Here is a 13,294-nt window from a genome sequence, read left to right as displayed (position 1 = left end):
AGAACCTCACAGAGTCACATTACAGAAAAGATGAAAAGACAAATGGAGACTCAGTGAAACTTTGATTGAATTATGTTGGTGTTTATTATTATATGAATTGTACATTATTGTTACATTTATTTACAAAAGAACATCCTTTATTTTAAATAAGTGAGTGAAGGTGTCTCTGGATCCATCCACTGCATTTCATTCGACTAGGATGAAGTGATTAGTGTGGTTTGAGGATGAATGAATAAATAAATGACGGATGAAAGTTATTTTATAGATAGTTTAAAGGTTTGCACAAATAAACAACAGAATAATTGCTTATTTTTGCTAAACGTACATAATATTTATTTTAACAAATCAGAATCAGAATCTTATTGATCAGGTGTGTTCACACACACAAGGTATTTGGTTCCAGCTGCTGGTTTCTTTCAAAAGTACAAACATTAATACCACAATGCATGTAGCTTCGAGGTTTGTTGTTGGGATAGTGGAGGTGAGTAGATAATACCGAAGATGTCTTTCCTGTGGTCTCCTGAATTTTTTAGGACGTTTGGAGATAAGAAGGTTGAGGAATCCTCCTGGATCTTGCATGTGAAGTTTGTGACCTCCACTTAGAGAATATATCTCAGAATTGTACCTTGACTTTGGGCAGCAGTGCTGCAGAAGATGGACTGATGATGGGATGATGTTATAATCAGCTGAAATGTGTGAGTTGAATAAATCCGGCACAACAAACGCTTTTCAATTTCAAGACACCATTTCCAACATCGGCATTGTGTACTGTAGGTTGTGCTCTTTCCTCAGGAGGGCGCCATCGACTCGTTTGTTTCGTGTGCGTGTACGTGTGCGTGCGTGCGAGTGCGTGTGTGTGTGTGTGTGTATATGTGAGAGAGGGAGAGTTAGGAAGGGAGAATAAGCGCAGCTGGGAGAAACAGTAGAGGGGAGAGAGAAAAAAGAAAACTCGTTTGATCCTGTGGTTGTGACGTCATCCGGAGCGGCTCGGGCTCGGGAGCGCGCACAAACTCAGCATCAGCATCCGGCAGAATAGCGGCGGCTGATGGGCGCAAAGGCGCGCGACCTCTCCAGAGCGGCATTACGCGGATACCAAGCGCCGGGAAGGAAACCGGAATAACAATGAATTACGCAGTGACTTTCCTGCTTGTTCTTGCTATGGGGATTTGCGGGGAGAATCTTGAAGGGCCAACAGGTAATACACTTTCCCGCACAAACACACACACACACACACACACACACACACTCTGGTATCGTGGCGCACAGGTGACCAGCCGTGCGCCGCCGCAGAGTGCGTGATCCAAACCGCAGGACTCGGATTCGGATTCGGTCTGCTTGATTACAAGTTGTCTCCAAGTTCTGAGAAGCTGAGAAGGTGGACCTGGTGCCTCTGTACACCTCAGGGGATGTAGGAAGTTTGTAAAGTGCATTGCATATTGTTTTGGATGAGGAGGATGATGTTTATTTTAGAGCATCGACTGCGCATTTGTATCGTTAGTGATACGGTGGTCCTGATGCTGGTGGTGCCTTTTCTTTCTTTTATTTTTTTGTTAAAAGATGCATTTCATTTGAGGATCATTTTGCACATGGTCAAAGCTGAGCAGATGAATCATAGCTGACAAGTTCTAATGTAATTATTTTTTTTAATGGCATGGCTTCCTCCCTCAATCCCTCTCTCTTTCGTTCTCTCTCTCTCTCTCTCTCTCTCTGAAGGAGAGAATAAATGCTTCGAACTTGCTCAGACCCTGGAACACTTTGGCAATACTAATGACTTGAATCCTACTTCGAAATTCAAATATGAGGTCACTCTGATTCATGACTTTTAATCACTTCATCACTAATCACTGTAATCACTGTGAGACCAAGAACAAAGCTTTAATCACTGACGAGAGCCCCGAGAAAGCAGCGCATGCACACACACACACACACACACACACACACACGCGCACACACACACACCTACAGTGTTAGGCTAATTCAGGTACAGCACTTTAGCAGGTCACAGACTGAGACTTTCCAGAGAGTTCCAACTCAGGATTTTTCTTTTCTGGTTCTCTGGGTTTCAGTGTCTCTCTACAGCCGTACAGCACATACACCGTCACTCGTTACACAAACATCAAGCGAGAACAATACACTGGAAGAGGGAAAAAGGGAAGGAAAGAAGGTATTTATGATATCTTTCCAAATTGGGTGTAAGAACAAATTCAAAGAAATTTAAGAGTCACATTGCACTGAATGTTAATCATTAATCATAGTGGCACGTAGATTCCTGAACAACATGAAGATCATACAGCCGGAGCCGTCGTGTTTCTAGTTTCCAGAAAAGACTGCGACATACCTATCTAACTGTGATCCTGGTATCTACAGAATATAGCAGAACCTTTTTTAAACAGCGATAAATCGACAAACAAACTAAATGAGAGCTAAAATGCAGTCATGCCATTTTGACTGAATTTATTTTCTTTAATGCGTCAACATAATTTTGACAGTCTGATATTTACAAAGCACGATCCTGCTGATCAGTCCAATCTCGTCTAATGAAAGTGATGATTATAATTATAAGGCGTATCCATGTTTCATGCATCGCCTTTAAAATAATTAGATAATTTCCATTGCTTTATTTTTTATTTCTGTTCGTTATATTCATAAATTTATTTTCACTAAAACAGTCGAAAGTAGTTCTCTATAAGTGACACCTGTATGCAAACAGCATCCAGTTCAGTACAGGAAAGAAACTGTTTGTTTGCTAAGTATTTAATTGCCCAGCGCATTACGACTAATATTTCTCTCTGCATGCTCGTGCTTTACTTTAATTGCTTCGCTGCCTCGACTGAGTCACAAATATGTTCCTGCACTTCAATCAAGTTATTTCACACTTAATGAATCTCCTCTGGTCCTGACTGTAGATCTCCAGTTCTAGAGAAATGCTGCAGTTCTTTCATGGACCCTTTGTGTGCTCTTTTTCTCTCTCCACCTCTGTGGGATTGAGGAAGACAGGATTAATCAGACTGATCAGGAGCTTGGTGACATTCAGACTTCATCGAGCATCACCCAGAGCGAAACGGCGTTCCGTAATACACGCCTGTGGCAGGGAAAAGGAATCGTGGCATGGATGCTTTTGCAATTACTTTCATCTCATTAGCAAGCAGGCAGAACCACTTCTGTGTTTTTGTGTGTTTTTTTATTTGACTCTGTATAGAGGTGCAGCAGAGAAAACACAGGATGATGGATAAAAGTGATGAGAATTAGACCATATTAGATGATCTCTCTCTCTCTCTCTCTCTCTCTCTCTCTCTCTCTCTCTCTCTTTCATTTTCTTCCTCTTTCTGTTGTTTTGTGGGTACATAAATGTTGGTGTAATTGTGGATTATTTTAATGGCCATTTCAGGGAAATTAGTATTGAGTGTAAATGAGGTAACCTCCATGGTCTTTCCATGCAAATTAACTGTGGAATTTCTCTGGGTGATTATGCATGTGTGTGTGTGTGTGTGTGTGTGTGTGTGTGTGTGTGTGTGTGTTGCTGATGATTGGGAGCAGTGAAGGTCAGAGTAGATGTTCCTAGATAATCAGACCAGAATGTAAGTGTACTACACCTGTAAGGTAATCATCATTCAATAGGGTTTAGAGCTCTAAAGCAGGAGATCTTCCACATTCTCCAACCCATGTGAAGCAGATCTTCATGGAGCTGGCTTTGTGCACATGGGTATTGTCATGCTGGAACAGGTTTTGGATCTCCTAGTTCAAGTGAGGGGACAATTTCCACAGACCTTCAGCCTGCTCCAACAGAAAACCACCATTTACATATTTAACTCTGGATTGTTTTAACTCCTCATCTTTAAAGCCACATCCACCGAACTCCATCAGTTCTTCACCATGTTCTCTCCTAACAACCTCCATCTTTTTATAACCTTCATATTTACGTTTTTTCAACAGTGGATGATTAAATATCCCCAAACCTTTCATAGATTCCATTAACCTAATATTTCTGATTAAAACTTCAACTGTCGAAACACACACACACACACACACACACACACACACACACACACACACACACACACACACACACACACACATGCACACACACACACACACACACACACACACACACACACACCTGCTGATCTATCTATCTATCTATCTATCTATCTATCTATCTATCTATCTATCTATCTATCTATCTGTCTGTCTGTCTGTCTGTCTGTCTGTCTGTCTGTCTGTCTGTCTGTCTGTCTGTCTTGTTCGGTTTCGTTCTTTCTTTCTTTCTTTCTTTCTTTCTTTCTTTCTTTCTTTCTTTCTTCTTTCTTTCTTTCTCATTTTCGAACTCTGTTCAAGCTCACATTATCTTGGTCACTCCAACATAACAGTTTGTTTAGACGAATTTTACCTGTTGTTTATTCGGTCGCTGCTGACACTCTGACCCACGTCTGGGTTTGTTCATTTTTTTTTTTTGTAAGAAATTCTGCCTGTTCCTGTTTCTGCCATCTGACTTAAAGTTATAAACTCGAGTTCGAAGCGCAGGATGTTTCCACTCATTAAGCTGAACTGCTCACACGATTGCTCAGCGGAGGGTTAACTGGCACAAGCCAAAGAACAACACAATTATTTTAGGTAACCATAAAAAAATGCCCTTGAAGAAGTGCTTTTCTCTCCAAGGTGTAGTCACATGCGTTTCAGTACAGACGTCCACCACAGTCCTCACAACAATCAAACAATTACTGCAAATGAACGAATCCAGGAAGCAGAATGAGATCGTAGCAAGTGCAGATTGTTATGGAGCGGACTGATAAACGCAAATATAATTAGTTTTATTATAGAGCTGCTGCTCCATGTACATATCTTACAGACTTGTAGCAACCTGTATGTTCATTATTCATGGTGTTCCTGTATTTCAGAAATAATACAAACCCAAAAATAAATCAAATCCAAAAATTAAAACTAAAAACAATTAGAAAATTTGTCTGTAGGCCATTTTTTCATTGCTCACGTTGCATTAAAAAAACAAGCCCAGAATAGACCACACCCACTTCCTGTTTAAACCTAAAGACGAAAGCAGATATAATCTCTGTTTATAAACAGTTACAGCTTTTCTAAGATGCTCGTATTCAGAGCAATTTCATTTAAGGTTTATTCAACTCATTCTCAGTATTAATGTACAACTTGACGCAACGTTATCAATAATCCTGTTCAGAATCAATCAGTAACCCAAATATTCATACTGGAGGTCATGTGAATGAAACTGTAAGACCATGTGAACTAATCACGCACTACAGAGACATTAATGTGCTGCCGCAATCTCCTCCTGTGTGTTTTTCCCTCGAGAGCTCCACAGGAAGTGACTCGCACAGGGTCCCACTCTCAGTCAGCAGTACGTCTTTATCCCCGGCAGGGTGTTATTCTACACACGTCTCCATGAAATCACGGGCGATTTTTCAGTACCTGCACATTATCTATCTGCTTTAACTCCGCCCACAATGTAAATCTCAGGAATAGCTCTGCTGCATTGCCTCCATGTTGGGGGGGTGGGGGTCCCCGGCCCGACTAAGGGTTTACATAGTCGAATCAAAATCCTCAAGTCTTGCAAGTATAGTGGACTGTAGTTAAATTGTGTGTGTGTGTGTGTGTGGGTGTGGGTGTGGGTGGGTGTGTGTGTGGGTGTGTGTGGGTGGGTGTGTCAGGCATTTTTCTTTTAGACGATAATGACATCAGGTAGTCGTAAGTGATTCCTTATAACATTGTAAAGCCACAGAACATCACACAAAGATGTAGAAGAAAATAAACCTTAAAAATAACAAATAGCTGCAGACAGGATTTGCATTTCACATGTTGGCAAATAAACTGTAATCGGCTAAATTGTTTAGCACAACATCAAAACAATCAAAAATGAATGTACAGAATGAAATAAGAACAGAGTATACCATTCAGGTGAATTTCTGGTGTGGAGGATGAGGACAGGTTCTATTTTGAGTCCGGTTCCTCTCAAAGGAGGTGGTCGCTCAGTTGCTCAACACTGGTATTGCCAAGCTGCAACCTTTAGGGCCCCTTAGCAAGGCTCTTAACCCAGTGTGCTCCAGGGGTGCTGTATTACGGCATAACTGACCCCAGCTTCCTAACGTTGCCGTGCTGTGACGTACACGTGACAAGCATAAAGCAGCTTTTTTTCCCTTTGTGACAATGAAAATTCTTACAATTCTTTAAATTTGAGTTTTTCAGCACCACCACTTCTAATTTCTATCCAGTGTTTAATGTAAATCTGTTGTTATACTTGTGAACCAACGTTATTACTCCTGAACATACCGATATATAATACGGATTATTGACTGCATCTGTAAAAGGGCCGTGCGAGTGGCTTGTTAGCGTGATGCCGGTTTTGGCACCAGACGAGTCTGGAAACGGCTTTCAAACTCACACTAAATAAACCTGTAAATAGCTGCGCTTTAGCTTCTTTGGCAAGGACGTGAATTTGAAGCAAACTCAGGGCTCGGATTTTAAATATGAAACAACATCGGGAGATTAACGTGACGCGGGGGATTGAGATTGTGCTGTTTTAACTAAGTTATTATATATTTATTGGATAGACAACAAATAAATATGCAATATAATCTAAACGTAATCGATGCATGAAAACCAACATTTAACGACCTCGAAAATACAAAACCAGAAGAAAAAGTGGAGTAGTCCAAATAACATAATATTTAATAGTAATTTTCATGATTACAAAATAAATATTTATTAAAATGATGCGAATGAAATAAAACTAATACAAAATAAAGTGAGAGCATGACGATGACATTTTAGTAAAATATGAGATGCTTTGTGGACACCTCCACCACCTCCTCCTCCTCCTCCTCCTCCATACACAAGGTCACCTTCACGAGTCAAACCACACACAGATGCTCTCCTTCCTGAGAGAAAAGCTTGATGAAAGTTGCAGAACAGCTGCATCTGGAGTCGTGTTTCACGTTAAACGCACAGAGATCTCTGACGAGTCGAGGTTCCCCGGTTTGGCCAGACAGCGGATATTGGACGGAAGAAGGGACACGAGAAGGTGTAGTCCTCCACTGTCAGGCATATTTGTCAACGTAAGTGTGTTTTACAGATAAGCTGGAATTTACACTTTGGCCATTTTATCACTCTGAAGGTTGAAGATAAATGTATACGTCCACAAGGTTTCGTCTAGAACTCGACCCTCTAAGGTGAAGTAGGACAGACCTAGTTTACATTTAGATTCACATTATAGTTGGTGTATATTGTGTAGGTTTGGATTTTTAAACAGGTACATCAAAGGCAGCTTCATTTGCACATCGCATATTCATCATGCATATGAATGAACCATAAGCATATTATTAGTAATTAGAAGAAAACGGTTCTGATTGATCAGATCTGATCGCATGCAGTAAAGGCCGATAAGCTGATGAAGCTTCCTGGTGCACTTCCAATGACACGATTTACCCTCAGAAACGCAGCAGGAAACGCCGATGCTCCTCGAGAGAACTTCCTTTAGCGACAAAAGTTTGTGAAAACCTGATCATAAGATTTATATAAATGTATTATTGTGTCATGAAGATATTTATAGATATGGCCTTTAAAGAAAGCATGATCAGCAATGTTCTCACAACATCTCGTAGCACACAGCAGGAAACACCGACTTATCCTGTGTCTCGAATAAAAAGCTAAATTAGTGTCTCGTCGAAAAGAGCTGCACGCGCAATGCGAAATTAATGTAGGAGTAAAAACAACACACACTATTGAGTGTAAAGACTCCCACACGTTTCATCTTCATCCTACATCTGTTCTTTTAGACCTCATCCCCGTCATTATCTCATCACAGCCATTAATCCGTATATGTTATGGAGACCTATATGGGGTATTAGATGTGGAAAAAGATCCTTGTGTTTGTTTTCATCAAATTACTGAAAATATTAACTGTGGTCTTGTTTTTTTTGGTAACAGAATGTTCATCATATCATTTCATGGTCCAGTTTTTTTACACACAGAAATAAAATCATTCTCACCACCAACCAAACAGAAAATATCGATTGGATATGCAAGTAAAAATAAATTTTGAACACATTTGATCTGTTTAGCTAAATATAGCTAGTTAAAATTATTTATTCATGCCTGTGAATTATTCATATTGAATCTTACTGTCGGCCTGAAATCTTTATTTGTTCACGTTTTTCGCGACACTGTGTGTCAGAGGCATTTGAACTGTGGGTTATAACCTCCTAGTGGAAGATGGAGGTATTGCAAGAGGTTCAGATGAGATGGAAAACATAAAAAAGTCATATTTAGAAGATTTCCTCAGACCTGCCAGGCAACACATTTTACACAGAAATCAGGATCCAAAATAAGAGAAAAGAAGTGTGCAGTCTTTTGTACAATAAAAAGTTTAAGAAGGTATTTTGAAGGTCTTATTTGTTCTTTAACCCATATCACATTAGTATTTCTTCACCCGAGGCTCGGCGGTGCTCGGAAAGATTCACTGATATTGTGAAAAGGTGATTGAAAATTTTTTAGTTCACTGATGCCGTACAGTCGCTTTCTCTCAAGGTCGATAGAAAATGCTTAGAGTTCACCAAAACGATTTCGCCTGATGGACAAAAGCAGAACTATTTGTCCAAAGCTAAAATAAAAAGAGAAAAATATGTTATTATTTTGATCCATTTAGTCGTTTTTGCTGTCAAAAAGACAAACATCAACGACAGCTTAAACTCCTCAATGCTGGGAAGTGACCAAGGTGATAATCCACGACCGGGTGTGAGGCTGATTCCCATCTCGATGTGAAGCCAAAGATACGATACATTAAAGATCCACATGAAGCAGCCGCCAATAAGATTCAATTAAATGTACATTTAGGGCATTTAGCAGACGTCATATCAATTATTGCTCAACAGGAAGGATGAAAAGAGGAAGACCAAGGAGGAGGTTTATGGATGTGGTGAGAGAAGACATGCAGGTAGTTGGTGTGAAAGAGGCAGATGTAGAGGACAGGGGGGTATGGAGACGGATGATCCGCTATGGCGCCCCCTAATGGGAGCAACTGAAAGAAGAAGAAGAAGATATCAAATATTGCTCATAAATTATTGTTCACTTTCTAAATATTAAAAGTGCAGAGCATCTACTAATAACTTTAAAGAAATTAATAGTTTAATGGAAATAAAAATCTGCGCTCGACGTGTATCTTTATAGACTGTAGATTAAATACAATAAACAGAACATACGAAATGAAGCACACATTCAGTGCTATCAGGTGAAGTGAAGGTCAGATTTGCTCATTTGTTGTATATGGCATGTTCAGTAAACGCTGTTGGAGGAAAAAAGCTGTTCAGATGTGGTGTGGTGGAGGTTCTGATGAAGCAGAACGGCACCGGAAACACAGGGCTTCCTTCAGTGTGTGAGGTCCAAATTGCTTCTTGGCTCTGATATCGTGCAGCTTGTGATCTAAAGGCCATTCAGTGTAGTTTGAGCAGGAGGTTGAGATGAACCACACCATTCCTGGAGGGGTTAAGTTGCTCTCGATGGATGATCTGAGGAACTGAAACACAGTGAGAAATGTCAGTTTTTTACTAAAATTCGTTTCATCTTTTGGACATGTTGGTCTTCGGAGATGCTTTATTCCTAATAGTGCATAGGAACAGATGATTTATGGAGGAAAATAGCTTGCAGACACTCACAGAGGAGCCAAGGTGCATCAAGGTGGACCTCTAAGTGCTTAGACTGCATTATGTAAATTAGGTTTCATTCAAGCAAAAGCGTACCATTGAAGTTGAGATAAAACCCTTCAGTTTGCAGAACAGGTTTGAAGACTGGATGGACAGGTGTGATGTAGAAGCACAAATGCCCTTCATACAAAGGGTTAACATCTGCATACTTCTTTATCCTAATATATACCATTGATTGAGAACATTCTATTTCTTTTGGGTTCGGGTTGTTATTTGTTCTATATTTCTTTTTTGTGCTCATTAGTGCCCACAAAGGAGAGAGTGACATTTCCAGGTGGGCCGACAATACAGCATCTGTCACAACATCTGTTCTTTCCTCCCATCTACATGACCATTACACGATCGCCATGACGGTGGCATGAAACAGACTCATGAACTCAGTGCTGGTGTTCTTCTCAAATCAATAATTTATTGCTTTAATTATTTAAGTATTATAGTCAGGACTCAAGGTTGCATTGAGTTTGCAGTTGAATTATACATGAATAAGCACAAATCTTCTGGGGCTGATGTGTGCAGAGGTATTTATTATTGTTGTATATAATATATCTGTATTAAGAGAAGCGAGGGAGATGCTATGACCTATTGCATATGCTCTATTTTAGAGATTTAAAGCATATCCAAATTCTTTTGTTTTCTCGCCCTGGTTCCATAACAACAGCCCACAAAGAAAGACAAAAAACCATGAACCCTTTGCTTTAGCATCTACATGAGCTCGTGACCTGTTTCTCCTTCTGTAGTGCTTGTTGTTGGCCGCTCACACATACAACAGATGGTGTTATGACTGGTGCCTACGACGGGCGACGCCATCTTGTAAACCAGCCCGACGTGAAATTAGATCATAACGTATCCGATGCGAGGTGTTTCTGCAATTTTCTTCCCAAAGTGAGCATAGTGTTGGCTTGATCTCAAAAATCAACCACTAGAAACTCATTTGAAACAATTTAGTGCTTCATGTTGAGTAGGTTGACCTTTTCTTGGATGAGGTTTTTGGATTGCGTTGGTTGTGTAGCTGAAGCTGTACGAGTGATGTAAAGCGGTTAACTCTAAACTGTGTTGATGTGATATTTCCTCTTAATTAAACAGTTTCACACCGATTTTAGTCCAAAGACCTTTTTTCTTTTTCTTCTTTAACATTTTGCAGGTTGATAAAAAAAAAAATCCTGCAGCGTTTTAATGATAGGAATTTGGAGCATTTCCTTCCTTTATTACAGAAAATCCTTTTCGCAGAATGTTGCATGACCAAGAAATAGGTAAGAAATCATTCAATTAATGTTCTTTGCTAAGCGATTAGGAATATTAGAAAGGATTTGTGATGATTTCTGATGCTTTGTGTTGGTGCATTATGACTGTAACACAGATCATGGTGTTTTTAATAAATGCCACATTTAATTATAAACGTTTGATGCTCTGGACAGTGGTATAGAATTAAAGCAACCAGAACTTCTATGTAATGGAGAAGAAGAAGAAGAGGAAGTAGAGGAGGATCAAGTTGAAGAAAAATGAAAGGAAAGTGCATGCACCAGTCAAGTCTTCCTACTTTTACCCCATTGGTATTAGTACATTGTGTAGGTAAACAAAAATAAAGCTTTCATGCATCAAAGGCTGCTTTCCCTCGGCACATCTACTTGCAGGCAGAGGATTATGGAAAATACAGAAAGGCGACAGGACAAGAAAAGAAGAACTGTGAGAAAATGAGATAATGAAAAGAAAGAGACGGAGAAAGATAAATGATAGAACAAAAAATTCAAGAAGACGGATATAGAAGAGATCACGCAAAGGGTTTGGAGCATATGCACGCCTCAGTCCCACCCTCTGCTTATTGTTTTCTCTTCCCAGGAGACCCGTTATTGCATTGCTGTTCTTCCTGAAAATTGGGTTATGTATTGTGTTAAAAAGTAGACAATGCATGCAGTGTTTTTTTTTGTTTTTCATAATCATTTTTTTCCATTGTCTTCCTCTCTTTCTTCTCCCTTTCTTTTAATCCACCAATCTCCTAGTTTTTAATATCCAGTGCTTGTTCCACAGATCTTCCAGTATGTCTCCAATATCCACTTCCTCCTCACAGTTATATCAGATCTCTTTCTATCTGGTCACATAAAAATTTCCTTCACTGTGAAAACAGTGTTCCAGCATGACAACGTTCCTGTGCACAACGGTAAATAAGCTCCATGATGACATGGTTGTTGGTGTGAAGTTCGGTGTGAAGAACTTGACTGTCCTGCACACAACCCTGACCTCCCCAGACCTTCTCACCTCCTCACGATCGGTACCTGATCTCACTAAAGCGCTTAGAGCAAAATGATCATTAATCCCCACATCAACACCAAAATCTAGTGGAAAGGCTTCCTGGAAGAGTGGAGTTTATTTCAACAGAAAAGCGAGAATAATGTGGAATTCACACGAACGTTATGCTAAAAATTGCAGTCTTGTTTTTGTTTAGTATTTTCCCCTTTCTGGATTTTTTACATTTTGTTTGCATATTTATTAATAAACAAAATAGTGTTTGAATTAATATGTTGAATTTAAATAATTCAGCAAAGACTGGGTTCAAATACATCGATTTATTTTTATTTTTGTCCCCTAGCAGATAATGTGTGATCTTTATTAAGTTCTTACAGGTCAACACAGAAGCTCTTATATCAGGAACCAGGGTTGCCAGGTTTCAGCAAGAGATCTGAAACATTTGACCATGGAAATGATTCTTGTGCAAATCTGGGCCAAAACGCAAGTCTCTACAAGCTCACCTTATACTGTAGTTGTTACTCTTCAATTGATAATTGCCACTAACCTTTCATCTCTCAATGCTGGATCAGTTTCTCCTCGACATTCAATTTCACATCTCTCTGTGTAGATGTCCAGCAGGCCGTGGCTACGTGCCATTATTGTGGTTAAGTGGTTTTCCTATCTTGGCCAGGATATGGGCCAGTTCTCCCCAAGCCTGATTTATATACAGTTTCAATTTTACTTCACGGAGTTTGCTTTTGCTGGATATGTAAAAAAAAAATCCACCCTATTCAATCTGCCCTGATTCCTGCCGGGGAGCAGGAACCCAATGGAAACCCAGATCCAGGTTCCACAATCCTTTTTCTATTGGTTAATATGTCTTAATATTGTGCCCATTTCTGAAACAGAATTGAACCTCAGGCCGTTCTTATGTTCTTAAACTCCAGTCCAAAAGTTCTCTGCAGGATTCAGTTCAGAGCTTAATTATGGACATTTCAATACTTATCTCTTTATATCATGACATTTTGGTGGCGTGTTCTGGAGCCTTGTCCTGCAGGAAGACCTGGATGTGATCGGATTTAAAATCTGCCTGATGTTGAATTACTGCAGCATTTTATTGATAGGTGTGGTGTTCATAAAGCCTCACCAGCATGCAGAAGGTTCTTGACATGCTTCAGAAGAAAGACTTCTAGGACACGTTCTAGAAGAATGTATTGTTGTGCAAGGAGACTATTTTGAAGGTGATTGTGTGGGAACGTAGATTAATTAAGTACAGAGCGAGACTCCAAATGTTTTCATACCACCATGTAAATTTTATCTGAGTAGAGAAAACTCTTCAGTATTAT

The 13,294-nt window shown here is 39.7% G+C and overlaps 1 protein-coding gene across 5 annotated transcripts in view; it reads left to right on the top strand.

The window, feature by feature from the left end:
* The first annotated feature begins 890 nt into the window (after positions 1 to 890).
* Positions 891 to 13,294, top strand: part of ptprua (protein tyrosine phosphatase receptor type Ua) — a 158,098-nt gene continuing 145,694 nt past the window's right edge. For all 5 annotated transcript variants that reach the window (XM_046844199.1, XM_046844202.1, XM_046844201.1 and 2 more), the window contains exon 1: positions 891 to 1,195. In XM_046844199.1, coding sequence (XP_046700155.1) covers positions 1,123 to 1,195 — 73 coding nt within the window. In that variant the 5' untranslated portion in view covers positions 891 to 1,122. The remainder of the gene's footprint in view (positions 1,196 to 13,294) is intronic.

This window comes from Silurus meridionalis, chromosome 29 (genome assembly GCF_014805685.1).
Source record: "Silurus meridionalis isolate SWU-2019-XX chromosome 29, ASM1480568v1, whole genome shotgun sequence".
Classification (NCBI taxonomy): domain Eukaryota; kingdom Metazoa; phylum Chordata; class Actinopteri; order Siluriformes; family Siluridae; genus Silurus; species Silurus meridionalis.
The sequence above is the reverse complement of the archived record's forward strand: the minus strand, read 5'-3'. Positions and strand labels throughout refer to the sequence as shown.